The sequence below is a fragment of the Hirundo rustica genome, chromosome W (genome assembly GCF_015227805.2).
Source record: "Hirundo rustica isolate bHirRus1 chromosome W, bHirRus1.pri.v3, whole genome shotgun sequence".
In the NCBI taxonomy this organism is placed as follows: domain Eukaryota; kingdom Metazoa; phylum Chordata; class Aves; order Passeriformes; family Hirundinidae; genus Hirundo; species Hirundo rustica.
The window spans coordinates 7,157,336-7,184,360 of NC_053487.1; the positions used below are offsets into that span (position 1 = coordinate 7,157,336).

The 27,025-nt window shown below is 43.0% G+C and overlaps 1 protein-coding gene across 7 annotated transcripts in view; it reads left to right on the forward strand.

Annotated features, from left to right (window-relative positions):
* Window positions 1-287: 287 nt before the first annotated feature.
* Window positions 288-27,025, forward strand: part of INTS6L (integrator complex subunit 6 like) — a 55,277-nt gene continuing 28,539 nt past the window's right edge. For 6 of the 7 annotated variants that reach the window (XR_005704305.2, XR_005704306.2, XM_040088924.2 and 3 more), the window contains exons 1-2: window positions 294-506; window positions 590-667. Coding sequence is in view for 5 of the 7 variants with exons in the window: in XM_040088924.2 (XP_039944858.1) it covers window positions 396-506; window positions 590-667 (189 nt within the window). In the remaining 2 variants the exon portion in view is untranslated. Of the gene's footprint in view, window positions 507-589; window positions 668-27,025 lie in introns of all 7 variants that reach the window. The other variant, XM_040088923.2, reaches the window with a different exon arrangement.

Here is a 27,025-nt window from a genome sequence, read left to right on the forward strand (position 1 = left end):
AGCCGCGGGTACTGGGAGGTACTCGGGGCACACGGCAGGATTGGGACCGGGACCGACCGCGAGGGGCCGGGCGGGGCGGCCCCTGGAGCGCGGGGCGGGCGCTGTGTGTGCGTGACAGGTGCGGCGCGCGTGTGCCCACCGTCACCACGCTCCCCCCCCTTTCCCTCACCCCCCCCCCCCCCGCGCCTTCATGAATATGCAAATGTAGCTATAATTGCCAGCCAATGGCGTGCGCGCTGGTCACATGGTGCTGGTGGAGGCTCAGGGAAGCGAAGTTGACTCCGGTCGAGCTCTAGCAGTGCCGCCAGAGTCGAGCAAGCCGCGGGCGAGCGCCGCGCCTCGCCTCGCCTCGCCTCCTCCGCAGGGAGCCCGCCGGCCGGGGCTCTGCCTGGACCATGCCGATCCTCCTCTTCCTCATAGACACGTCCGCCTCCATGAACCAGCGGGCGTACCTGGGCACCAGCTACCTGGACATCGCCAAGGGCGCCGTGGAGATCTTCATGAAGGTGAATGCGCGGCGCCGGGGGAGCCGCCGCCCCCCTTGCCCCCTTCGCCCCGCTCACGCCGCTTCTCTCTGCTCTCTCCACAGCTGCGGGCCCGAGACCCGGCCAGCCGCGGCGACAGGTACATGCTGGTTACGTTCGACGAGCCGCCCTACTGCATCAAGGTAATAACCCCCCCGGCCGCCTCGACTCCGCGGCAGGGCCGCCCTTGGCGCGGCGCGGCCTCGTCCGGCCCGGCGGCGGCAGCAGCAGCAGCCTGTGAAGATGGCGGACATTTTGCTTTTGTATTCAGGAGGGAGGCTGAGGGCGCTGCTGAGATGGAGGAGGGGGGGAGGAGACGGGCGGGCCGTGATTCACCGCCCCGGCGCAACGAGGGGCGGCCGCGCTCCGCCCCCTGCGGGGCGGTGGCTCCGGCGGGGCCATCGTCGCGCTCGGGCCCCGCGTGGCCCTGAGACCCCCCCGGGACACGTGAGCAGGGTGGGGCAGGCCGAGTTACCCCTCACGGCCCCGGGGCAGGGGCAGCGCGGAGCCTCGGCCATGGCGCGGGCTGTGGGTGTGGGACAGTACCCGCGGCTGTTTCTGCCTCTGCGATTCAAGAAGCCACAGTGTTGGGGTTGTGTGTCCCCCTGTCCCCCTCCCCCGCCCCGTTCATCTTGCTGAGCATGGTAGCCTGCACCAGTTCTGTGGAAGGTGCTTGCAGCTGCCACTCTGTGCAGAGTTGTGGTGAGCTGGTTGTGGAGCCATAGAATCATCAAGGTTGGAAGACACCTTTAAGATCACCAAGTCCAGCCATCAACCCAGTACTGCTACTATAATTCCTAAACCACGTCATCCAGTGTCAGCCTCTTAAACACCTCCGGGGACAGTGACTCCACCACTTCCCTAAACAGCCTGACCTCCTGATTCATGAAAACTTTCTTTCTAATATCTAATCTGAATTTCCTCTGTCCCAGTGTAAGGCCATTTTCTCTGGTCCTCACTGCAGGCACAGCAGAAGAGACCAGCCCCTATCTCACTACAGCCTCCTGTAAAGGAGTTGTAGAGAATGATGAGTTTTGCCCTGGGCCTCCTTGAAAGTAAAGGTCTGCCTGGCTGACTCTTGTCCCTGTTTTCTCAATCCTCGAGTTTGAGGCAAGTACGGCAATGCTGTTCTCATCACATCGGCCGTACCACGAAGTTTAGGCAAAAGTAAAAAAAAAAAAAAAAAAAAAAAAAAAAAAAAAAAAAAAAAGTGGTGCTGCATCCCTTGTGCTGTAGGCTGCAGTTTGCTGATAGAAATGTCCTAACTTAAAATACTTAGGTAAAGTGTGTCACAGAAAGCATTGCTATGGGAGTTTTAGAATCCTTCTGAATAGTACTGGATTAGGACTATATTTGCTCAGAGTAATACGCTACTTATCATAATTGTTGGGCTGTAGATCCATGCTATGAAGGCCAAAGAAGTTCATGTACAAATACATTGTTGGTCATCCTAGAGAAGAAATGAAAATATTCTCTAGATCTCCCAGCTAGAACTTCTTGAGATGTTTTAAAAGTAAGTTGGCTCACTGGTGCTGTGAGCTTATTTACATCTTTGCTAGAGGAGATGTAATTATCATGAGCTATGAATCTTGGCTCCTTTCATCAATAATAAATTTACACAACTTTCTGAAGTGACAAGTCATAGAGTATTTATTGTTTGGTATTGCACCTTTCATTTCCTCAGAAGAAGGTGTGGAAGTAATTTCTGTGAATTGAAACCATCCTTTACTTACAGAAACTTACTGTCAAGAAACCTACATCTGCTTAGGAGAGGTGTTTTTTAGACATGATGCACACACCGTTTGCCCCATCTGTGTTTGTGGCTGGATGCAAACCCCAAGTCTTTGTTATGCCAGTGTTAACTGGATTTCTTGTGTTCTAGATTTCTTTTCTCTTGGTTTTGTGTCAGATATTTTACAAGTGTATCTTGTGTTTGATAAATGAACTTGCTCCCAGCAGTGACAGCAAGCATACTGGTGATTTAATAAAAAAAGTGACTGCTGCTGGAGGTCTGTGTGGTGATGCTACAGGTTATTACCACATCTATACTTGGATTTGCTGAGGAATATCCTTGTGTTTAATGAGCATCTGTGTACATTCTGATGTGCTAATGAGCATCTGACTGTTCACAGTTTTAGTAAATAATAATTGAAATAAATGGGACTGTGATACCCATCATAGCATTCAGTCATATTTAATATACATTAAATAGCCAAGGGAAATGAAAAGTATTGTGGTTCTTGTAACTTGCTAATGTCTCTTCTTAAAAATTTATATTTCTGCTATTAGCACACTGGATTTTAAATTGGACCTTAAACAATCTTAAAATATTATTTTCAAAAATTAGTAACTTTTCTAGGAACAGGCTGCAGATTCAATAAATATCTGATTATAGTAATTATGATCACAAGTGCAGCTCAACTATTGCGTAAAGACTTCGTGGCATAAATGGGTGTTATTGGGCTGTCATCATGTCTGTTCCTTGAGCAGAGAAAGCCTCACAGCAGTGATGACTCCCTGTTTGAAGACTTGTTCTCAAGACCTGCACTGTTATTTATGATGTTCCCTCCATTGTTTTCTAACAACCACAGTTGTGCCAGGAAAACTTCCTGGCCTAGGCCAGATTCTCTATGTCTTACAGAACATGCTTGTAAAAGATATAAAATCTAGTTTCTTTGCTAATGCTGCCGCAGTTAAATACTTTATTTCTCTTGATTTAGAGAAGGTGAGAACAAACTTGGCAAGTGAATATATTTTGCAGGCTTGCTTTCCAAGTATGTGCAGCAGTGGCTGCTTTATCCTCTTGTTTTCTTTCTGATTTATACTAATTAAATTAAATAGTCTCTCAGATAGTTTATCTGAAGCATTTGAGGGAAATAATCTGGTGGCGGAGTTGAGACCACCTAGGAGGCAGAGGAATTACAGGAACTTGAGCTTTGGAGCAGGAGTACCTGAGATATGTGCTTTAGGTTGGTTTGTTTCAGAATTTGTTTGCCTGTAGCATTAAAGTATTTCAAACCAACAGCACTGGTTCACTTTTGATGGACAAAAATATATCAAGAAAGTATTATGCATATGTATTGTATTGTGCTAAGTGGAAGGTTCATGCTATTGCACAAATTATTTGCCAAAATCTGTGAAAGTAAGGTGATGTTTTTGAAACTGTCTAGTTGTCATAGGTTGGCACAGTTTGGTTTTTAGTTAGGGAGGAATGTGGAGTGTTTTTCCCTGTCAGAACATTGGAATTGTTTTAGAAAGGACAGGGACCTATCAGAAGGCTAGTTTGGGATATTGGCATCTGTTTTGACCACTGAGAATGTAAAATGCGACTTTGGGAAGTACCCATATAAACCCTGATTTTGTGCAGGTCAAGCCCTTTTCCTCCTGGTCAGCTGAACAGGTAACACTGAGTTAGGCCTGCTGCTGCTGCCCCCCCCCCCCCCCCACACACACAGACTTTGGGGCAGGAAGCTGACCCTGAGGCCTAGCTGGACTCCTGGCTGGCTGGGGGAGGAGAGGTTGCAGCTTAACATCAACTACTTTTAAAAAAACCTCGGAGCAGAGAAGGATCTCTGCTGGGCCCCTGATAACAGCTATGGGCCCTGGTTAGGCCAAGGCCACCCCGATTGTCAGGGAGGGGTGGGCAGAGCTCCCCCCCTCTCCTCCCCTCCCCCTCCTCTGGTGATTCCAGATGGAGAAAGAACAAAGTAGAGAGAAGAAACCCAGGCTGATTGTGGGGGGGAGAAACTGCTGCCTGAGGCAGAAATTACAGGGCCACTGCTGGCCTGAGCAGATTTAACCCTTTCCTAGCAACGTAAAGCTTCCAAGGCCTAACCCTTCCCTGAGAGAAAAAAGACAGAGTGGATGTGAAAAAGGCACTGCAGGAAGTCAGTGGAGCAAGAGTGAAAGAACTGATAAAGATTATTGGAAGAAGGATTGAGGATGTGGACATTTTTTAACTGGACTTCTCTGGGGTAAACTATGGAGAAATGGACTGTTTCTTGTAATATCTTAGTGTTGTTGGGGGGAATGCTGGTTCTAATCAAAATTGGGGACTGATATGATTGAGATTTAAGTGAGAATCTCAAAGCCCCTTGCTCCTGGGATAAAAGGAGGTCTCAGCCTTTGAAGTGAAGATGATTTTAGAGAGAAAGTGATTTGAGGCCCTCAGCTCCTGGGGTAAAAGGATGTCTTTATTTCTTTTGAGATAGAGACCATTTTAGAGATAGAAGAAGAGAATCCTTGTTTTGTACTAGAAGAAGCATTCTTAAACAGTACCCCAAATACACTGAGAGGCCCATAAGTACCCAGGGGAAAGGCTGCTAATGGGTGGAACATCACAATCTGCAAAAATTCCAGGCAGTTGCAGATTTGTAACATTGGGAACCACTAGACTGTTGTAGTTTTCTGGCAAATGTCTCCATAAGACTCTAGAGAGACTCCTCTCCTAAAGTGATGAAAAATTATGTTTAAATAGTGAAACTGACTGAAAATCACAAGTTGTGTCTCTCTATGTTGTTTGTAAGAAAGTTAAGTTTGTTAAGGGAAGGGAAGAGTGTTTTGAAGTTTCATTTGTTTGGGGTTTTTTTTTGGTTTTTTTTTTTTTTTTTTTTCAACTTTTCCATTTTTTTTAGCCTGTGTTAATAAAACTGTTTATCTTTAAGCTTGAGCCTGCTTTGCTTTCTCCTGATCTTCTCCCACAAAAAGAGAATAAACACTAAGACCACTACACTAAATTTGGCAACCAGAATTTAGCAAATGTGAAACCACTACACTAGTATAGATGGTTTGAAATTATTTACAGGACCTGTTGCTTCTGTTTGACTGCTTATAGTTCTTTGTGCCATTTTTTAGAAATGGAATTATTTAGTCCCTCATTTTGCAGTGGGGCTCTGCAAAGAGCTGTGATGACAAGTGTCTAAAGAGGATTCAGGGTACTGTCCTGGAAAGGTGGGGACAGGAAGATGGGGATGGCAGGAATCTCATCCCCACTCTGGCAGCAGATGCCTCTGGAACCTCATCAGCTATTTGGCTCCTATTTTTTATATAATGTATAGGTGGTGATTTGTGACAGCAGTTATAGTGCAACCATTTATAACTCTTACTTTGTTTCCAAAATACTCTACAGTAAGAGACAAATATTTAATATTTTTAAAGCATATTATGAAATGTATTAACCTTGTAATTGTCAAGTGATGTGATCCTGTATAGGTCAGTGGAAAAATACCTGTACATTCCATTGGATGTTGGGTCCAACTCATTTTATTAACTAGGAGGGAAAATTAGTATGTTATTTCATGAAGTAAGAAAGCCTAATGTATTTAGTATATTTTTTAGATTAAAATTGAGATAGGGTGCTATCAAGTGCATCTGTCTTAGTGGCATGTTAACATGGAAGTGAGCCAGTCTGTTCTGGTATTTGGGTATCGGATTTTGGGTATTTGGCATGCACGGGAAGGTAATAATATGTATAGTAAAGCACCTTTGTAAAAGATGTCTATTACTATTAAAACACTAGTGCTTAAATTTAGGTATGGAAGGAATTTATTTCCAGTGTGTATCCAGTTGGGCAAGAAAAATGGGTTCAAGAACAGCCTTGCTGCCTGGCAGGGTATTTGATGTTCCTGGCCTTCTGGCTAAGAGAAATGCATTGTCCTATTAGGGAATACAGTTCCTGATGTGTACTTGTTTTGAGGACTTTTTGTCTGTGGATTGCTAGAACCCAGATCTTGCTCCATCCCATCCATGTTGTGACCTGGTGCTGCAGCACCTCTGAGCCTTGTGTGCCAGCCCCACCCTTCTCATCCCTTCCTGCACAACATGGCTGATCTGGAATGCCTGGGCATGAAGGTTGGGAACAGGCTAGGTGTGTTACTGACTGACAGTTCTGCACAGTGCTTCCCGAACTCCCACAGTTTGTGGGTCAGGGGCCTGTGATGAGCTGTTGGTATGGCCCTCGTGGTCTTCTGTAGCTTTTTTCATATATTTACCCAGTTGATTTTTTTTTTTTTTTTAAATCACATAAATTTCAGCATCCTCTGTCAAATATAGATGTTTCTCTGTATGTAAGCACATGCTGTGGTATAAGTGGGCAGAATCTTAAGCCATTTTGTTTATTTTTTTTTGTGAAGTAATGGTGCTAGAGTAAAAGTATGGGGAAAAGAGAACAGTCTTCTCACCTGGTGTTTTCCCCCAAGCTCTTCCTATTTTCCAGTGATGATGTTTCAGCAAGATCTATCTAGATTTGTCTGAAAATGGAGCTCATGCCAAAATCTTAACCTAAAGAATTTTTGAAAAGGAAAGCAAGGCTTAACTCTTCATTTATTTTTTCCATTCTTGATTTTTTCCACCTCACATCCTGCAGTTTGTGGTTTGCTTGTGGATTTGGGCTGCAAATGGTGAGTTCAGGCTCAGACCAAAAACACAATGGTGGCCTTATGTGAAGTTATTGATTAACTGGACTGCCCTGTTCCCTTGTGATTGATATCTGGCTGCTGGCAGTAATACGGCCTTTCCTCAGGGCTCGAGGAATATTATTTATGATCTGGTCTCAGAAATATGACTTCTGTTTTACGTTCTTGTGAGACTCTATCCTCTGACCTTTGTAAATGATCTGGCCACAAGTCAGAGGACTGAGAGAACATAACTTATAGTCTGAAATACATATTTTCCTCCTTCTGTTGTGTTATGCTGAATTCAAGTCAACTGTGACTGCACTGCAGAAATAAGCTCCATGAATTTGAGTGCAGAAATGTCTATGTAGCTGTCTAAGAAGTTGTTGAGGGTTAAGTTTCCTGTAGAATTTTTCCCCCCCCCATAAGTTGCTAGGAGACTAAATACTGATAGTTAAAGGGTGCTCAACCCGGACAAAGGAAGTGGATCACTTAGTTTTGGGGGAGGGAAAAAGCTCCCGGGAGCAGAGGGTGGAGGGCTCGCTGCTCTCGGTTTTCCAGGGAGGACGGTCGGGCTACTGGTAGCTGTGTGGAGTCCACGGTTAACAGAGGAGTCTGGTCCTGGGAATTCTATCATCTGTTGGAGCGCCCAGGAATTCGGAGTTTCTTCGCTGCCCTGCTGGATTTTGGGTCAGCCCGGGTCCAGCCGCTGCGGGTTCTCCGGCACTGCTCACTTTGCCTGCCAGGACACCCCCCTGCCTGCCGAGGACAATCCACTGCTTCCAGCCATCAGCGCCGGAGCTTCCACCGTTTGCCCCTCAGGGTTCTTAGTTCTGTTTTACTATTATTATAATTGCTGTTGTTGTTTGTCTGTCCTGTTATAGTTACTAGTAAAGGACTGTTATTCCTTTCCCCATAGCTCTGACTGAAAAGTTTTTTTCTTAATCTTCCAAATTATAATAACACGGAGGGAAGGATTTTAATTCCTCATTCCTAGAGAGGCCTCCCTCTCCTTAGCAGACACCTGTCTTTTAAAACCGAGACAGAAGTACTTTATACAGTGTGTGTGAAACACCGCACTGTTTGAGATGTGCAAATTGGGACTGATGGATAGGATGCCTTCCAGTTCCGCTGCTGTTCCCTGCTAGCCTGAACATATGTTTCAGTGGTAAAGAGCTCCCTTGTGGAAGCAGCTCTTTGTGATGGACTCTGAGCAACCTCTTTTTTCCCCTGAAATTCTGGAGTTGGATTGGGATATCTTAGAGGCTGGAGCAGGAATTTGTAGAAGGCTTTTTTAAACATCTGTCAAAGAGTACTTATTGTATGTAAATAACCTGTTTATTTATGATATTGAAATAGTACTTCAAAACTGGGAGTTCATAAGGTCACACTCGAGGAGACTAACTTTGCTGTCTTTTATTTCAGTGGCACAGAAGCTTCTGCCAGCATTTTTAAATTTTGCTTTCATGGAGAACTTGTGCTGCTGCAGAATTGAACCAATTACCACTCACTCTGCACAGGGCAGAGGCAAGTGAATAGGCTGGGCTGCAGAAAGAGATATCTAGGATCTGTTTGTCTGTTTCTGGAAGAAATTAGATCAGAGCACCTGACCCTGAGCTGCAGGGAGAAAGAGAAACCCAACTGTGAAACCTGTTGGGTTTGAAGCAAAGATCTGCAGGAATGCTGCCTGAGGCGGTAGGAAATGCATTAGTGTGTTTTTTTTCACTTTTGTGAAGGAAGAAAACCAGAGGAATACCTAATAATCTTAATTGTAGCAGATCCACAGAATAAGCTTAAGTCAATTAAGTTTTTACAGGAACCTTGAGACACTGCAAATCATTGGGTTTTATATGTAAAAGGTCTGACTTGGCAAGCATGAGTACTTGGTGGTCTGGCCTGTGCTGTGGAAGGAGTGGTGTGAACAGCTGGGAATACACTTGGAGGTTTGCAAGCTGGCAGTGGGGTATGCAGGCAGAATTTTTGGTGCAAGACAGATAGCAGCTGCAGGGGCAAGAGGGAAGCTGCTATCCGAGAGGTGCAAAAGGGAAAGAAAGCTGAGGTCAGTGGGAGAGGCCTGTCTTTCTCTCCAGATATGCTGTTAATGATGTACATGCTTAGTGAACCCACTAGCCAGGCATTGTTGGAAAGGGGGGAAAAAAGGTGCTGAATGTAGTACTGAGGGACTGGATGAAATGTAAGCAGTACACACAGTGTCTGTTCTTGATAACTAATTCAGGAGACTGTTTTGTACCTGTTCAGTGGCGAGAGATAACCATTCCTGTTCTACCACTATACACTTTTTGGGTCAGTTACAGAAGTATTTTTATTTCTGAGCACCAACATCTTCCATTGCCTGGGAAGTACTACACACACACCTCACCTCTCCTCCACGTCTTCCACGGTGCTTGTTTGAGGCTTTGTTGTGAAATTTGTGTGTTTTCAGAAGGCTGTCTTCAAGCAGAAATGACTGGCAGGTTAAAGCCAACAATTGATTTTCCTCTGTTAAACACAATGACTTGAGGAAGAGAAACAGAAGTTAGTTGTTTAAGGAACACTCATGCAAATCCTGATTGTCTAGTTTTGTTTGAAGGCAAAGAAAAATCAACTTGATACTGTTTGGGAATAACCATCAAACAGTTTTTACATGCTCCTTTTGATTTAACTGCTTTCACTTAAATCTGACTGTAAATCTGACTGAAGAATGTGTACAATTTTTTTTTTTTTTTTTTTTTTTTTAATTAGGCATCTATTTTGAAATTGGAAAGTAAGGCCATAGCAGAAGGTTCTTGGTGCAGGTGGTAGGTTTGTATTTTACACACTGCAGTGCATGTCTCTCAGAATCTGAAAACATCTAAAAATCTATTTTACTAAAATCATAGGAATCATCACTTGGCATCCCTGCAGCAAGCAAGGAAGTACTGTAGCCCCTTTTAGCTTATAGAGGTACTAAATTGATTCCTATAGTGTCCTTTAAAAAACACATTCCCGCTCCTGAGAAACATCATATTGGATATTGTAAAACATGCTAAAATGCTTTTAAACACGCATAAGTGTTGTTGTGCATTATTTGGGTTTATATTGTATTTCATTTTTATATTGGGTTTTGTAATGGTTTCTTCTGTACCCCCCTGTTCCCCTGGAAAATGTATCATCATGAGGTTTGTCCCTGCTCCTTTTCCCTACCCATTCTCCCACACTGGAATGTAATCCAACTCTGTTCCATTCCCACCTTACCCCTGATTGGGTAGTGGCTTATCCCCCCCTTTAGCCCCTTCCCCCTGGATAAAAGCCAGGATAAGCACATGGATCCCTCTCTTGGCTTGGGGACAGGGACTGGGACGGGGCTCTGGACCCTGCGGGGGCAGGACCGCAGGAGAAAGACTGAATAAAGCCTGGATTCCCCCCGAATCAAGTGCAGACTCTTTCCTTTTGCCATCGACGGATGCCTGCTCTCTCTAAAGGAAAAGGTTCACAGCCGCTCTGGGATCTTTAGGGCCCTGGGAAAAATCTTTCCAACTGTGGTTTGTCTCTCAAGCTAGCCGAGGCAAAAACAGAGCTGGGGCTCCAAGAGAGAGACACCGCACATAAGCATGCTGTCTTACTTCTTCGTGTCCTGGTTGTGAGTTGTAGTGAGCATCCTCTTCCAGGAAGTGGTGTAATGAGGACAGAACATTATAATGAGGAATTTTGTGAAAAGTAATGTACCTTTTGCTTTAAAAGAACCCAAAAAACAACAAAGCAGTAATAATCAGGATGATTCATTCTTCTAAAAGGGATAGTTTTGTGCCTACTGAAATTGAGGTATTTTGTAAAAAATCAAATTCATACAAGAACTTAAAGGTGGTGATTAAATTTTTGAAAGGAATTAATTTAAATGGAGGAACAGTTCAGAAATTAACTTCTTGATAGATATGAGGGACTAAACTCTGCTTTGCTGTCCTTTTTATTATTATAATTTTGAAGTAGTAAAGTACTTGTGCTTTTACCTGCTGCTTTTCTTCATGGAAGGGCGAGTGTGTGTAGCTAGGTTAATTCTTAATGAAAATATTTTAACTGGTTCTGCTCCTACAGGAATCTGCAAAATAAAAACTTGCTTTTTAACGTGAGGTGGGTTTCTGCTTTGTACTGTACAAAAGATGAGATGCCAGAGGCCTTGAATGGAAACCATCATCTGTTGTTCATAGCGACTATAGCAGTTTATATTTTCATCTTTTTATTTGGTTCTTTGTTTGGGCTTGGACACATTGAAAGATGTAAGCCCTTAAGACTACAGGATAAACTAAACAAAAGTAGAGATGTGTCTTGGTTTTGAAAGACAGTTGTCTGCCAGGGAAAGCTAGAGCCTCCTTTGGAATGGAGAATGTAAACCCCCTTCCCTCCAAATTATTATAATTTTGCAATTAGAGGCTTTCAGGCAAAAATATGGGAATAGGAGTAACAGTTCTTTACTAGGAATATTAAAAAAAAAAAAAAAATCAAGCAAGGAAGCAAACAAAAAATCCTGGAAAAACCCTGACAGTCAGGGATACAACCTGGCACCTTGTTGGTCAGGGTGTTGGAAGCAGTCCAAATAAGTCCTCCTGGGGTAACAGATGTGGTTCTGTGGAGTAGAGATGGTCCTGTAGAAAGTCCAGTGGTGACAAGATGGGTCCCATCTTTTCTCCGGGAGTCCAGTGGAAAAACCAGATACCTTGTGTCCTTCAGTCCCAGTTTTTATCTAGTTAGGAACAGCTGGCTCCTCCCCCACTGTGTAGAGCATCTCACAATGGGATGATGGAATGTGTCATATCATTGGTGGGCCCTAATGGCCCATTATCAGAACATGTTCCCCTGGAGGATGGAGGAATGGTGAAAGAGATAAGAAACACTGCCCCACCTGGTTTTAATGGCTGGGCCATTGTCAGAAGGCATCTGCCCTGCTCCCCCCTGGAGTTAAAAGAGAAGGATAAAACATCTCCCAAAAAACACCTTTCAGCAGATGAAATAGAATACACATTTTTAGGTTACATAATCCAATACAGTATGTTTGCATTAAGAGGCTTAACTCATCCTCAGTGCAAAGGTCACTTTTATTTTAAAAACAGAAGCTTAAAATGTGGACTCAAACAGTTGAGTTGGATCTCCTTCTTTATATTTTTGTAGGGAGATGTTCTGTAAGGAGGAAGGTGCTCTGTGAAGTTGGTGGTTCCTGCTACATGGAATCTTTATGGTCTGCCTCTTCCTTTTTTGTGCTGTTATTGAGTTTCACTTAGGAGGTTTTTAAAAGATGTCTTTTTTGTTGGTATATAGATGTAAGAGGGCCTGGGCATTGTACCCTGGCTGTGTGGTGTGGCTAAAAATATGCACAAAGTACATCTGTGATACCTTAAGAATGGGCATTCATTCTTTTTAAATTTGATGAGAACTAGTATAGCATTAAGTGCTGATTGGCTTGCATTTTAACAGTGGAAAAAGGTAATTAAGATTGCAGACACTTCTACCCTGTTCACCCTTGCATATTTTATAACAGCTTGCCAGGAGGAACTGTGATTTGCAGTGGTAATGCAACAATGAGGTTTTGAGCTTACTGTTGACTTATTAAAGAAATATGGGTATTGATCTAGTATCGATACCCAACTGTGATGGACAAAACCTCTCTAACAATTTAAAGTTAGAAAGTGTATGTTTATTACGGCCGGGCAGCCATCGGAATAGTTCCCTAATTCGCACTGCGAAATTCACAGGTAATTACAAAGCCTTTTATTTACAAAAGTGTTGAATACCAAAAATACGAATACATGTTCATACCCCTGTCACCTCCCATTCCCTGCTTTGTATGCTAATTGGCAAAAAAGGCTATTAAGCATGCGTAGTTTGTTTCCTAAAATGAGTTGGGGGTCTCTTCTGGGGAGGGGTCACCCAAAATGAGGAAGTAAGATGAGTCTTCCTCGTCCTGACCTTTCTACCTTTTCAATGCATTCGTGACAAATGAATCCTTGGTAGAACTTATAGTTTCCTGTGTTCAATGGGTCCTTTAAGCAGGAAATCTGCAGCTATCTTATGTCCTATTGACCACATTTTGGTTTTCATTACAAGCACAGCTACACAAACATAAAGCTGACAAGCAATGAGTTACTAAATCTGGGATATCTTATCTAAGATCTGGCTTCTGTTAACTGTGAACAAAGCTTACCTATCTACTTCAGCTAGTTCAGCAACTTATTATCTTAACTTTCCTAAAAATCCCTAATTCTTCAAATTTAATGTCTCATTCCCGCTTCTTCTTTGAAATGAGTAAATTCTTTTACTCAGTATACAGAGTCTTCCTCATCTATCCAAGCTGTACAGCTAGTGTCTCTCAAGACCAAGCCATACACTTTTGACAGTGATGTTAAAGCTGCCACTCATCGTAGCATCCTCTAAGTCTAAACAAGTATTACAACAGACAACACTAAATCTATGCTGACTAAAATAAGCAGCACAACTACAGGGTGGATTAAGGCATTCAGTATACCGGTTGCTGTCGGTGACCACCCAAAAAGCACATCCCACCAATGATGAGACAAATGTTCTTCAAGCCTTTTAAAAACCCCTTTGATGGTCTCAGTGTCATGGTGTATAATTTCTCTTAAGATTTCTCTCAATTTGTGATGTTTCCACAATTGAGCAACTAAAGTCAAATTCATTCCTATGGGCACAGGCAGTATCTTCTGCACAGTGGCTAGGTTGGCCTTTATATATTGATGTGATATTACAGGTACCTGAAAGAAAAAATCACATCCCTTAATTCTAACAAAATTGCAAACACACAAATTGAATTGAGTCTCATTCACAATTTGGTTGTCTATCTTTATGATGGGGCATGCTGTCCTAAGACAGACATACCTTGTCCTTTATCCACAAGTGAAGCTGTCTGTTTGCCTGGATGCATTTACTACAATAGTTACAACTTTCCACATAATGTCCAAAATAACTCTTAGTCCATTTATTTGTTGTTCTGAGTGAGCTTCAGCTTCAGTTCATTATTGCCTAGTGTGGCCTTCCAAATTCCCTCTGGGGCTTTCTTCACTTGGGAGTGATGGATCCAGGCCTTCGGTTCTTTGATCTTGATTGCAGTGAAGGTAGTGAGGAGCACCTGGAATGGTCCTTCCCACTGTGGTTCTAAGGTTTTTTCTGCAAAAGACTTAACATACACCTAATCCCCAGGTTGTACATTATGTACTGGCCCATCTAGTTCTCCGTTTTGAGTCCCAGCCACATATTTCTCAATTTCTCTAAGCTGTTTATTTAGGGCCACCATATATCCATGTAGGGTTTCTTCCCCTACTTGAATGGATGCTGTTCCCCCTTGAACTGCATATGGCCTTCCATACAATATTTCAAAAGGGCTTAGTTTCTCTTTTGCCCTTGGTTTTGTCCGAATTCGCAACAAGGCCAATGGGAAAGCCTGAGGCCAGGGCAAATTTGCTTCTTGCCCCAATCTCACAATTTGTTGTTTAATCAAATGGTTCATCTTTTCCACCTGGCCACTAGATTGAGGGTGGTATGGGGTGTGCAAATCCCAGTCTATTCCCAGGTGGAGACTTATTTGCTGCACAATTTTTGAAATAAAGTGTGGTCCCCTATCTGAGGATATGGTGGCTGGAACTCCAAATTGTGGTATTATTTCTTGCAACAGCGCTTTGGTCACCTCTCGGGCCTTAGCTGTCCTGGCAGGAAAGGCTTCTGGCCATCCTGAAAAGGTATCAGTTAACACCAATAGGTTACAATACCCTCCTTTCCTGGGTAGTTCTGTAAAATCAATTTGCCATTGTTGCCCAGGTTCACAACCTTTCTTAATTTGTCCCACTTTAGGCTTTGGGGTATTTTTAGGGTTAGTTTGGAGGCAAAGACTACACTGATGAGTTACTTGTATCACTGTGCCCTGCAATTTCCTGGCCATGATTCTTTCTTTCAAATGGTTATACAGGGCATCTATTCTCCAGTGTGTTTTCTCATGTTCCCTCTGTACTAATGACCACAACAAATAGGAGGGTACTACAAGTTTCCCTTCTTCTGTTACAGCCCATCCCTCCTGATTATAACTTGCCTTTTCTACCTTGATAAGTTTCTTATCTTTCTTATTGTACATTGGCTTACCTTCAATAGAAATTTTTCCATCTGGAATCAATGCTGCCTCAACAGCCTTGTCAGGTACCTCACCTTTTGCCGCATCTTTTGCCTCTCTGTCCACCAGCATATTCCCTTCTTCCAATTCAGAGCTCACTTTTTGGTGTGCCTTTATGTGCACAACGGCTACTCTCTCAGGTAGCTGTACAGCATCTAATAGCCTCAGTATCTCTTGTGCATGTTTAATACTCTTGCCTTGTGAATTCAGCAGTCCTCTTTCTTTCCAGATGGCTCTGTGAGCATGAACCACTCTGAATGCATACCTTGAGTCCATGTAGATGTTAATGGTCCAGACTCTATTACCTCCTTTCTTGTGGTAACTGCATACCCAGCATGTCTTCTTCCACTGATGACATAGCTGCTTCCATCAGTAAACCAGGTCTCAGCATCCTCAAGTGGGGTGTCCTTCAGATCTGGGTGGCTGGAGTAGGTGGCTTCAATGGTCTCCAGGCAATCATGGATCACTGGTTCTCCCATACTCCCGCTGAGGAAGAAAGCTGGGTTCACAATGTTAGCTACCACAATTTCAACATCATCTTGTTCAGAAACCTCTGTGGGGAGAGCCAATGTCCCCCTTTTGCCTCAAGGACTGTAGACATTGTGTGAGATACTAGCACGGTCATCTTCTGGCCTAGGGTGAATTTGTGTGCCTCTTGGATGTTCACTGCTGCAACTGCTCTGAGGCACCCTGGCCATCCTTTAGCTGCTGTGTCCAGTTGCTTGGAAAGATAGGCCACTGCCCTCCGGTACGGGCCTAAGTTCTGTGCTAATATTCCCAAGGCAATCCCTTGCTTCTCATGAGAAAACAGGAAAAATGGTTTACTCACGTCTGGAAGTCCCAGGGCTGGAGCTGACATAAGGGCTTTCTTTAGTTGGTCGAAGGCTCGAGTTGCATCTTTTGTCCACTGAAGATCTCTGCTCCCTTCCGTGATCAAGGCATACAGAGGTTTAACAAGCAACCCATAGTTATAAATCTACAGTCTGCACCACCCTGTCATGCCTAAAAGGGTTCTTAGTTCTTTCACTGTCTGAGGTTTTGGGGTCTGGCATATTGCTTCCTTGCAATCCTGCCCCAGAGTCCTTTGTCCAGCACTTACTTCGTAACCTAGGTAAATAACTGTTTGCCTCACCATTTGGGCTTTCTTCTGGGATACTTGATACCCTTGCAGGCCTAGAAAGTTTAGGAGGCTTACCGTCCAGTCCACGCATGTCTCCTGGGTCTGGGTGGCTATTAAGAGATCATCCACATACTGGAGTAACTGTCCTTCTCCTGGTGGAGGTTCCTAGGACTCTAAATCCTTTGCAAGCTGCTCCCCAAATATAGTGGGGGAGTTCTTGTACCCCTGCAGTAACACACACCATGTGAGCTGAGTTTTTCTTCCAGTTTTAGGGCTTTCCCACTTAAATGCAAACATTTTCTGGCTGGCTTCATGGAGAGGGAGGCAAAAGAAAGCATCCTTTAGATCTAGAACAGTAAACCAAGTTAGTTCAGGTGTTAAACGGGTTAACAAGGTGTAGGGATTGGCAACCACTGGATACAAGTCTTCAGTTACCTTGTTAACAGCCCTTAAATCTTGTACTCATCTGTATGACCCATCAGGTTTCTTTACTGGCAGAATAGGAGAATTAAAATCAGATTGACACTCTCTCAGTAGTCCTAGCTGCAGAAAGTTCTCAATAATTGGGCTAACCCCTTCTATATCTTCTTTCTTTAGGGGGTATCGTTTAACCCTTACTGGCTGTCCTCCTTCTTTAAGCCTGATTTGCACTGGGAGTGCATTCTTTGCTCTTCCTGGTATATTGGAGGCCCACACTCCTGGAAATACTTGATCCATTATTTTCCTAAAATTTTCCTTTTCACTTGCCACTTCAATTTCTTTGGTTATTAGCATTAAGCTTAACAGTTCTACATATTGTTGATCCTTTACCTCCAAACTAATTTCCCCATTTCTGAATATTTTTGCTTCCAGTTGCTCTAGCAAATCTCTGCCCAAAAGTGCAGATGGAGCATTAGGCATGTATAAAAATCGATGGACGCCCTACTGTTTTCCCAATTTATACTTCAATGGTTTGCAAAAATAAGCTCTTTCAGATTGGCCAGTTGCCCCCTTTACCATAACATAGTCATTGGTTATAGGTATTAGGGCCTTATTCAACACTGAAAATGTTGCCCCTGTGTCTATCAAAAATTTCACTTCTTTTTCTTTGTTCTCAAGTTGGACTATAACCAGAGGGTCCCCTAGGGTAGGGCCCTCTGGTCCCCCTCAGTCCTCCTTTACATGAGCAACTACTTTTTCCTTTTTCTGATCATCTTTTCTATGTTCATTACCCTTTCTTAATTCTGGGCACTGGTTTTTCCAGTGACGAAATTTCTTGCAAAATGCACATTGATCTTTTCCTAGTCGGGGTGGTCCTTGTTTTGGTGGACCTTGTCCACGTTTTCCTTTTTTTCCTTCTTTTACTACTGCTACTAGTTTCTTCATCCCTTGTTTATACCCTTCTTCCCGGTTACTAAAACCTCTCCAGGCCTCATCTAATAAAGTTTCTAAATTCCGGCTGTTTGGACCCCGGATCTTCTGGAGTTTCCGCCTGATATCTCCTGTGGATTGTCCTAAAAATAAATTTATTAATTGCTACGTTCCTTCATCAGATCCAGGATCCAGGGTGGTGTGTTGGCGCATTGTGTCTCGCAGGTGATCTAGAAATTCAGAAGGTGTTTGAGAGGGGCCCTGTTTGATAGCATATAAGGCTGACCAGTTTATGGTTTTGGGGATTGCTCTTTCTAGCCCTTTTACTATCAGTTCTTGGTATCTCTTTAACCGTCCTAACTCCTCATCATCATTAGGATCCCAACCTGGGTCTTGAAGGGGAAATACATCTTTAACATCCTTCTGTGTTGTCCTACAATCATCCTCAGCCAGATCTCCAGCCACTTTCAAAACTAATTGTTTCTCAGTTTCTGTTAAGGCATCAAGTAGCAGTTGCAGATCTGCCCAATCAGGTGAATGCTGCTTAATCATAAACTTCATTTTCTTAGCAACCCCTATTGGATCACTTCGATAGCCCTTAGCAATCCTTTCCCAAATTTCTAAATCAATTGAGGAAAAGGGAACCTTAATCAGTTTTGTTTCCCCATCAGAGGTTATTGCTTGTCTTAGAGGTGCTTGTATGACCTCTCTGGTTTGTATTCGGGTCCTTGATGCTATAGGTCCTTGTGAGGGAATCTTAGGACCTGGTGGGAGGGGTTCAGGTTCATCCCACTCACTGTCACTGCTAGGCAGTGGTGGATCCCGGGGTTTAGGAGTGGGTGGAGAACCCCCTACCTCAATTGCTGTCCTCCCAAAGGAAGATGAAGCTAAAGATGAAGTGGGGGAGGTTGGAGTCAATGATGGTTCTGAATTTGCGTCCCCCACCACCCTCCTCCTTTCCTGCCTCCTAGGGGCTGGCTTAAGTATGTCTTCTGTCTCTTGTTCCAAAGCCTCTGCTTGGTATACTTTGTCAGGATGTGTGCACCTCTGATTTATCGAGCAGGTACTACAACAGCGTTTGGGCTTCCCTTTAGTAGCTTTATTATCCTTTTCAAGGGCCAGTACTAAAGGATCAGATGGTGACCTCATTCCACAATCCCTTTGCCACTCGGGATGATTCCTGAGAGTGAAAAACATATCAGCATAAGCTACTTCTTGCCACTTTTGTTCATGCCGAAGGAAAAGCATCAATTGTAATAATGTCTCATAGTCCAGTGTACCATTTACTGGCCACTTCACACCTTCATCAAGTTTATATAATGGCCACCATTGTGTACAAAGCTCAGCAAGCTCCCTCTTAGTTTCAGTACCACCACAGCCCACCAGTTCTTTCCAGTGTGTTAAGATACACCCTAAAGGGCTTCCTCTGGGAATCTCTTTGCTCTCATTTGCCCCCATGTTTAGAATCCCTTTTGGTCCAAGATGTTACAAAACACAAAGTAGACTACTTCAATTGCGCTTCTCAGCACCAAAAATTTCTCGGCTATTTCTGCTAGCTCTGGGCATAAGTTCTGGGCTCTCTGCTTTCTGCACACAATCAAAGCCTTTTCTTAGAGAGACCCAACTCCAAACACCAACCGTTTTAGGCTCGCAAAGAAAATAGCCAGGGGTCCCTCACGACCCCAAACACACTCCACCAGAAGTTTCAACAAGGTCTCGCCAAAAAATCCTACGGATTTCGGCCGGGACACCCCACACAAATCCCTCCATGAGAAGGAGGTGGGGGGTAACCCTGATCCCACGCTGCCTCTCCACTCCTCTGTGGTTAGGGACTACACCACCAGGATTTTAAAATATTACCACACACTCTAGCAACTGCAAGCCTCTCAAACAAGCAAAAACTTTTATTTTTTTTCTTTAACTAAAACAGTCACTCGCCAAAAAAATTTCTTAGGGTTTTACAGGGAGTTTTACAGGGAGTTTAGAGACGCGGCCTGAGGCTGCAGAGCCTGGATTCCCCTGCGGTTACCAGGGAAACAAATCACCCCCCCACGATTGCTGGGGCTGGCTCGGGTTTCAAACCTCCTCATGCTGCTGCTCACTCCTTTTAGCTCAAAAAATAAACAATTTTAACTTACACAAATGCTTTTTACACCTAACAAAACGTCAGCAAAATCTTGTTGCCAAATGCACACACTGTTCAAGCTCACACACAGTCTAATTCCCCTACAGCACACAATCTGGATACAAAACTAACACTTTAAATCTTTCCGCTCTTGCAAACAGAGGGATCCCTCCGCTGATCAGGCGGGGAATTCAAAAGGCTTTTACAACTTCAAGCTTGCAAAACTCCTAAAAACATTTACACAGGTTACTAACACACTCCAAAATCACACAAATCAAAACGCTTACAACACAAACTCTCACAGACCACGATACATACGGTGCACCAATAATTCTTCCACACCTGAAGACACAAACACACAAAACCACAAGACCACAAAACACGGATCCGTTCACACCACACACACCCGGCGCACGTGGGGCCGCAATCGGGATTTTCCGGGACCAACAACGGGACCCTTCGCGTCCCAGAACGGGCTCGCCACTCGGATTATGGATTGTCAAGGTACCTTTGACTTATTAAAGAAAATATGGGTATTGATCTAATATCGACACCCAACTATGACGGACAAAAACTCTCTAACAGTTTAAAGTTAGAAAGTGTATGTTTATTACGGCGCCGGACAGTGTGCGGGATAGCTCCCAAATTCACACCGTAATTTACAGGTGATCACAGAGTCCTTTTATTTACAAAAGCATTGACTACCCAAAATACAAATGCATATTCATAACCCTGGTACCTCCCATTCCCCGCTTCATATGGTAATTAGCTCAAAAGCTATTAAGCATGCGTAGTTTGTTCCTTGAAATGGGTCGGTGGTCCTTTTCATGGGGAGGGGTCCCCAAAATGAGGAAGTAAAGAAGTCTTCCTCGCTCTGACCTTTCTACCTTTTCAATGCAAATGTGATAAATGAACCTTTGGTAGGACTCCCACTTCATGTCTTCATGACCGTTCAATGAGTTTCTGGGTAGAGGAGGCCTACAATTGTCTTGTGTTCCTAAAAGCTATTCATCAGTTTCAATATTCTTCATTATAAACCCAGCTAACCAAACAAAGTTGACAAGTAATCAGTTATTCTAATATGGAAGAGTGATCCCAAACTCAATTTCTCTTAGTTAATTACTAACTTTTAATTTCAGCAAAGCCTACTTACCTACTATAGTTAATTTCAGCAAAGCTTACCTCTAACTAAAATCTTAACCCCTCTAAAAATCCTTAATTCTCTAAAGTTTATGTCTCACCTTAAAACTACAAACTGTAACCGGAGCTACCACTGCTCTTGATACACGACAACAAAACCGGTTATTTCACTGCCGCTGCTGCCCCTTCACGGGACACGGACTACCAAGGCATCTTTAAACTGCAAGATGACACAACAAAAAACTGGTTACCGCTGTCCCCACTACGGGACACGGACTACCAAACCCCTGACACCAGGCTCTGCAGAGCTGTCACAACTTTTACAAACAAACCCAAGAGGCGTATGTTGTGCACGAGACGTCTCTCAGTGTCTTACCAACTGCCTATACCAAGGTACTTCTTTTCAAATATAAACATACCTTTTGTCTGTAGTTCCAGCAGGTTCTGGTCTTTCCCCGTGTAGTCAGTGGGACCGCAGGAGCCCTCTTCCCAGAAAATTCCGGATGGGCACCCAGAGGGGTCCTGGACCCCACTGGCCCCACGGCCAGAGAGAGCAGTCTCCTGCCTGGCTCGCCAAAATGACTTATTAAAGAAATATGGGTATTGATCTAGTATCGATACCCAACTGTGATGGACACAAACTCTCTAAGAGTTTAAAGTTAGAAAGTGTATGTTTATTACGGCCGGGCAGCTGTCGGGATAGTTCCCTAATTCGCACTGTGAAATTCACAGGTAATTACAAAGCCTTTTATTTACAAAAGTGTTGAATACCCAAAATACAAGTACATATTCATACCCCTGTCACCTCCCATTCCCTGCTTTGTATGCTAATTGGCAAAAAAGGCTATTAAGCATGCATAGTTTGTTTCCTAAAATGAGTCTAGGGTCTATTCTGGGGAGGGGTCACCCAAAATGAGGAAGTAAGATGAGTCTTCCTCGTCCTGACCTTTCTACCTTTTCAATGCATTTGTGACAAATGAATCCTTGGTAGAACTTGTAGTTTCTTGTGTTCAATGGGTCCTTTAAGCAGGAAATCTGCAGCTATCTTATGTCCTATTGACCACATTTTGTTTTTATTACAAGCACAGCTACACAAACATAAAGCTGACAAGCAATGAGTTACTAAATCTGGGATATCTTATCTAAGATCTGGCTTCTGTTAACTGAGAACAAAGCTTACCTATCTACTTCAGCTAATTCAGCAACTTATTATCTTAACTTTCCTAAAAATCCCTAATTCTTCAAATTTAATGTCACACTGTGATCTAGAAAAGATATGACTTAGTGCTCTCGCTTACAGTGTTCTCATACCTCAGGCAGCTGGGATCTAGTGGGAAAAAGCCCGTTCTGTTACCATGTGACCTGTGATCTGGGGCTGAGTGCTTATGGAGGGGGGAGTAGTGAAATTCCAAGGGCCCTGTCAGAAGGTTCCAGATGGCTTCAGCCTTAGTGATTCTCTTCACTGTCTGTATTTTGAATGCCTGTATCCTTGATTTTATTTCATAATATATGCTACCAACCCCCACCCCCAAAAAAAACCCACAAAAAAACAAAACAAAAAACCCCCACCAACCAAAAAAACAACAAAGAAAAAACACCCCCCAAAAAACAACAAAAAAGAACCCCACCAAAAAAAAACAACCAACTAAAAAAAACCCAAAAAAACAATGGAAAGAACAGCTGGTGCTGTTCTGAATTTTAAATGCAGATTGCCACTTAAGTAATTCACTCTTGTAGATTGAGTCTTGGAATTTTTTTCTTCTTTCTTAAACTTTATTCTTACAGTGCACCTCTTAATAATGTAACTACTGTGCTTTTACACCCCCTGAAAATATAGCAGGCAATAATTGAAAGGAATTTTTTTGCTTTGTATTTTTTCTGGCTAATTTCGGAATACAGAATACAGAAATCACGTAGCAATCAATTTCAGCTGTAAGCAGCATGTTCTAGGATCGAGGTTTTAGGAATGTGCCAAGAAAAAAGTACATTCTTGTAAAGAAACTGTTATTGTACAGATCAGAATCTGTATTTTTCCATAAACTTGTATTGATCTGTATATTCACTCATCAGAGCATTGGAAAAACAAAATCTCTTTTAGTGTAAGAACTGAGATTGACAAGGATCTCTGAAACTTCAACTGCTTATTGTCAGATAAGTAAACAAGTCTTGTTTTATTTTAAAATAGCTATTATTACTTTTATTGTTATAATTTTCTATCTCACAATTTACCCAGTTATGATTCTTTCCTTGTGTATCTATGCAAATTTCAGGATAAGCAGCACTAGATGTAATTCTAGACTAAAAAAACTAACAGTTCAGAACTCCTTAATTTTACATTTTAAAGATAAGGCAATTGTTGATTTGTCTGTGTTCTCACAGATGCTTTTAAAATCTTAAACGTGTGAAATAATATTTAAAAAAGTAAGAATCTTGGTAAGATGGATGTTGAGCAATTAATTGGACAGAAAACAAAGATCTACAGTATGGTTAAGCTGGTATTGCCATGCACTTCTAAGTGAGTATAATGCATTAGCACTGGTCTTCATAGCTTGTTAATGGTTCAGCCAGTGAGTTTTAATTAAAAAAAAAGTTAAGCTCTGCTTTGTGGGAGAATGTGCATCTGTTGAGGCAGAACACTTGGTGCCTTTAGCTGCTGCCAGGCCTCCCAATGGTGCTCCCAGGCTGGGATGTGGTGGGACCAGAGCTCTGGATCGGGACGATGTACCCTGCACTCAGAGGGCCTGGCTTGGGGGAGCCTTCTCTAATCAAAAGAACTTAAGCTCAGGTAGTTACTTTTGGTCCAAGTGACTCTTGCATTAAAAAGAAATCTAACCTTGTCATCATCTGAAATAAAAATCTGACCAATAGTAATGTTCCCAGGGCCACCAGTGTATTTTTGGCTGTATCAGGGTGAAGTTATTTGCTAGGCTGGCTAGTTGATATTTTAGTGAGTATATGAATTTAATGGTCATCTAAAGTATTTCTTTTCCTCAGCAGTGCCTTGAACAGCATTTCAGACATGAATTGAGGAAAGCTGGTGATAACATGACTCCTTCTAGATTTACTTTGAGTTTTGAAGTAAATTTGCAATACCTGTAGCACTTTGGTGTGCTGCTCTAGTTCTGTGATGTGCTTTTGGAAGGAAGGAGGAAGGACTGTGGCAGTTTGCAAAATAAACATGAATCATATTGTGTTGTTTCAGCTCTGGGCTGTAAAGCTAGAGTATTATCAGTAATGCTCTTCCACTTGATTTCCAAAAATGTGCAGTGAGGAATCCCTTGTGTTGATAGCACCTACTCTGTAACCTCTTAGTTATTGTCTTTATTCCTTGTGACTTCTCCAGCCATGCTGAGTGTAGGAAGGGACCAGAAGGACAGAGCTGGGGCTGTCTGGTATTGAAAGTGTATTTGATAGTCTGAAAGAGTAACAGGCACTGAGTAGCTGAAAATCTTTGATTGAAACCTCCACATTTCAGCAGTTGCCCTCTCTACAGTGTTTGGATAAGATACACCTATAATGTTATTTCTGAAATAAGTGCTATGCTGCTGAACAGGAGCATGGAGCCTGTTGTTATGCTTACTGTGCTAAGGCTGCAAACTGATTACTTCTGTGTTCCCTCTCCATTAAGCTGTTGTGTGAAATGTAGCTTGTTCTGGTTCAGCTCTGTTTTGAAATATCCTGGCTTCTCGAGTGTTCCTCAGAAATAGGTGCTTTTTTAACTGGATAGTGTTTTTCTATTTAAATAAGAATGCTTTTTGGAACAGGGTGATACCATGATCTCTCGGGTATTTATACTTTTCTTTCTTTGCATGTTTCCTTTTATCCTTGTACAGGAAAAAGTGCATTGAGAGTAACTGTCAAAATACATTAAATACTGTTGACCAAAAAGGTAATTCCAGAGATGGGTTGAAGCAGGAGCAGCAGGTAATAAATAAAAAGGTAGCGTAGGCTTTTTTCTTTCTGCTCGGCATTGATTATTATTTCTTGGTTCCAAGCAGTTTCCAGCTTTGAGTTGTTCATACAGCATCTGCGTTTGGCATTCCTATAGAAGAAGGTGCTGCTTCTCTCTAAATGCTGTTATTAACAAAAGACCCCAGTACTTGTTTTGTAACTGGAGCTTAAGAACCTCTCTGCAAGTGTTTTGCAGGGGTGCTGTGCTTAAAGATTATTTGAGTGGTTCTTAACATAAACATCTTGAATTCTTCTTGAAGGAAAAGCATTTGTGTCTTATTTAAAGGTGAAGTTGTCTTGAAAGGACAGTGAACCACATGGTGTAGTTTGACTGAGCTTTCTTTGAGTTTTTTTATTTTAAGGTTTCATGGAGAAATACTTCTTTCTATACAAGATGAAATAGTTTTCTGTATATCTGACTGCCTGTAATAAAAACGGGTACTCACATACTGTGCTAGAATGCAGTTCACATTCACTAATGTGCTTTAGAAAACCAACTGGTTTGATCTGTCTTTAGAAATTATTTCGTCTGATGGGTGCAAGTACAGGAGAGTTCAACTTAGAAATGTGCAATTGAAGGGGATCTTCTGGGCATCTCAGTTCACACTGCAGCCCTTCCTTGGAGTGCAAGGCCTGGATTGCTTTGAGGGGAAGTGAAACTGGAGGATGCTCCCCAGGCAGGCACTGAGTGGTGAGTGTCCAGGAGGGGCCATAGTGTGGCTGTTGTGTCCCAAGGGACAGCTGCCTTGTCTGTGTGCACTGCCCACGGGCCTGAAGGTGCATGACACCTTCCCTGCACTGTTTCCAGCTGTGTAGGGAAAAATAGTGTGGGTGAGGGGAGGAGAGATTCTGTGTTATCAAGGTACATAGTGTGTCCCAGAGAAAATGAAGAATTGTGCCTGGAGCTGGATGGAGATAGAGGGGTGTGCAAAGTGACAGCTTTCTGCTAAAAATCTTGTGTCAGAGTGTATCAGCTGTGTGGGATCAAAGGAATCATCTACTCCAGTGTCTTCTTTTTTTAAGATGTGTTTTTTTCTAAAGATGTTTTAAAGCAGTTTATGCATCTCTGGTCTCTTGGAGACATTTTATGCATATTAAGCATTTGTGATGTTTTATTTGACTAGAATTTAAGGGCTTTTTAAAAAAATAAATTTCCAAAAAGTCCCCACTGGATTTAAAGAAGCACTTTTGATGGATAGTGTCCTAAACCAGGACAGATAGTTTTCAGTTTGAGTGTCCTACAAAAGCAGCAGAAGTAACTTTACAGACAGAAACAATTAACTTAGTATTCACAATACTTAGCCTAAACACTCTGACCTGGTGCTCACTAGCTCTGATGTAGAGGACCAAGTGATGCTTCTGTAGACTCTTCACTGTACTTGACTGCTCTGTGGGATTATTGAGGGAGTAGTTTAAACCTGTGAATTGGTTACCTGCTAAAATACTCCTCAGATTAGAACTGAGAAGGAGGGTCTTTGGCAGGTCTCACAGCAGACAGCAGTGTGCACCTCCTGGAGCAACCAGTGAGTCCTGGCTGCACCCTGCGTTCAGCACCCCTCAGTGATAAGCTGATTTCAGACCTGTGTGCCAGTATCGTTCTGTGCTGGAGCTGTGCTGATCTCAGATACGAGAGGTGGGTGCTGTGCTGCTCTCCTGTGCCAAGAACAAAAAAGAATTGATCTTGGGAGTTTCTTTGCTATGGGCTGTTTAATGCTGTGCAGTGACAGGACTGGTGTGTTGCACAGAACAAACTAGAGAGTAGAAGTGCTGAAATGAGAGAAGAGTTTTGCAGCCAAAGGTACAGAAAACCTGAGAGCTCTGTTGCCTTGAAAATGGCATTCATAAGTATTTGGAGGGTAGTCAATGTCTGTGTCTCTTAGAGCTGTTTTCCTGCCCCATTTGCACAGACCACATTTGTGAGGATGAAATTAGTAGGTGATTAGTAGGTCATATGATTTTGAATTATTTTAGGACATGAAAAATCTTAGATAAAAATGTATTTGGTGTTCATAGTGTAGTCAGTGCCTTTCTTCTCCTGTGTGCTATTTTTAGCTAGCAAATCTTTAGGCAACAAATCAAACACGTGGGAGTAGCGTGGGCGTTGGCTGCTCTGTACTGACAAGCGGCCTTACCTAACTGTCCTTCATGAGCAGGGGGACACATGATGCCAGCACCTCTCCCTCTCCCTGTTTGCTGAGTTTTATTGTGGCAGAACTGGGGTGACCAAGACAGTCTTGGCTTGCTAAAACTCCTATCCCAAAGTTGCCGGTGCTCAGG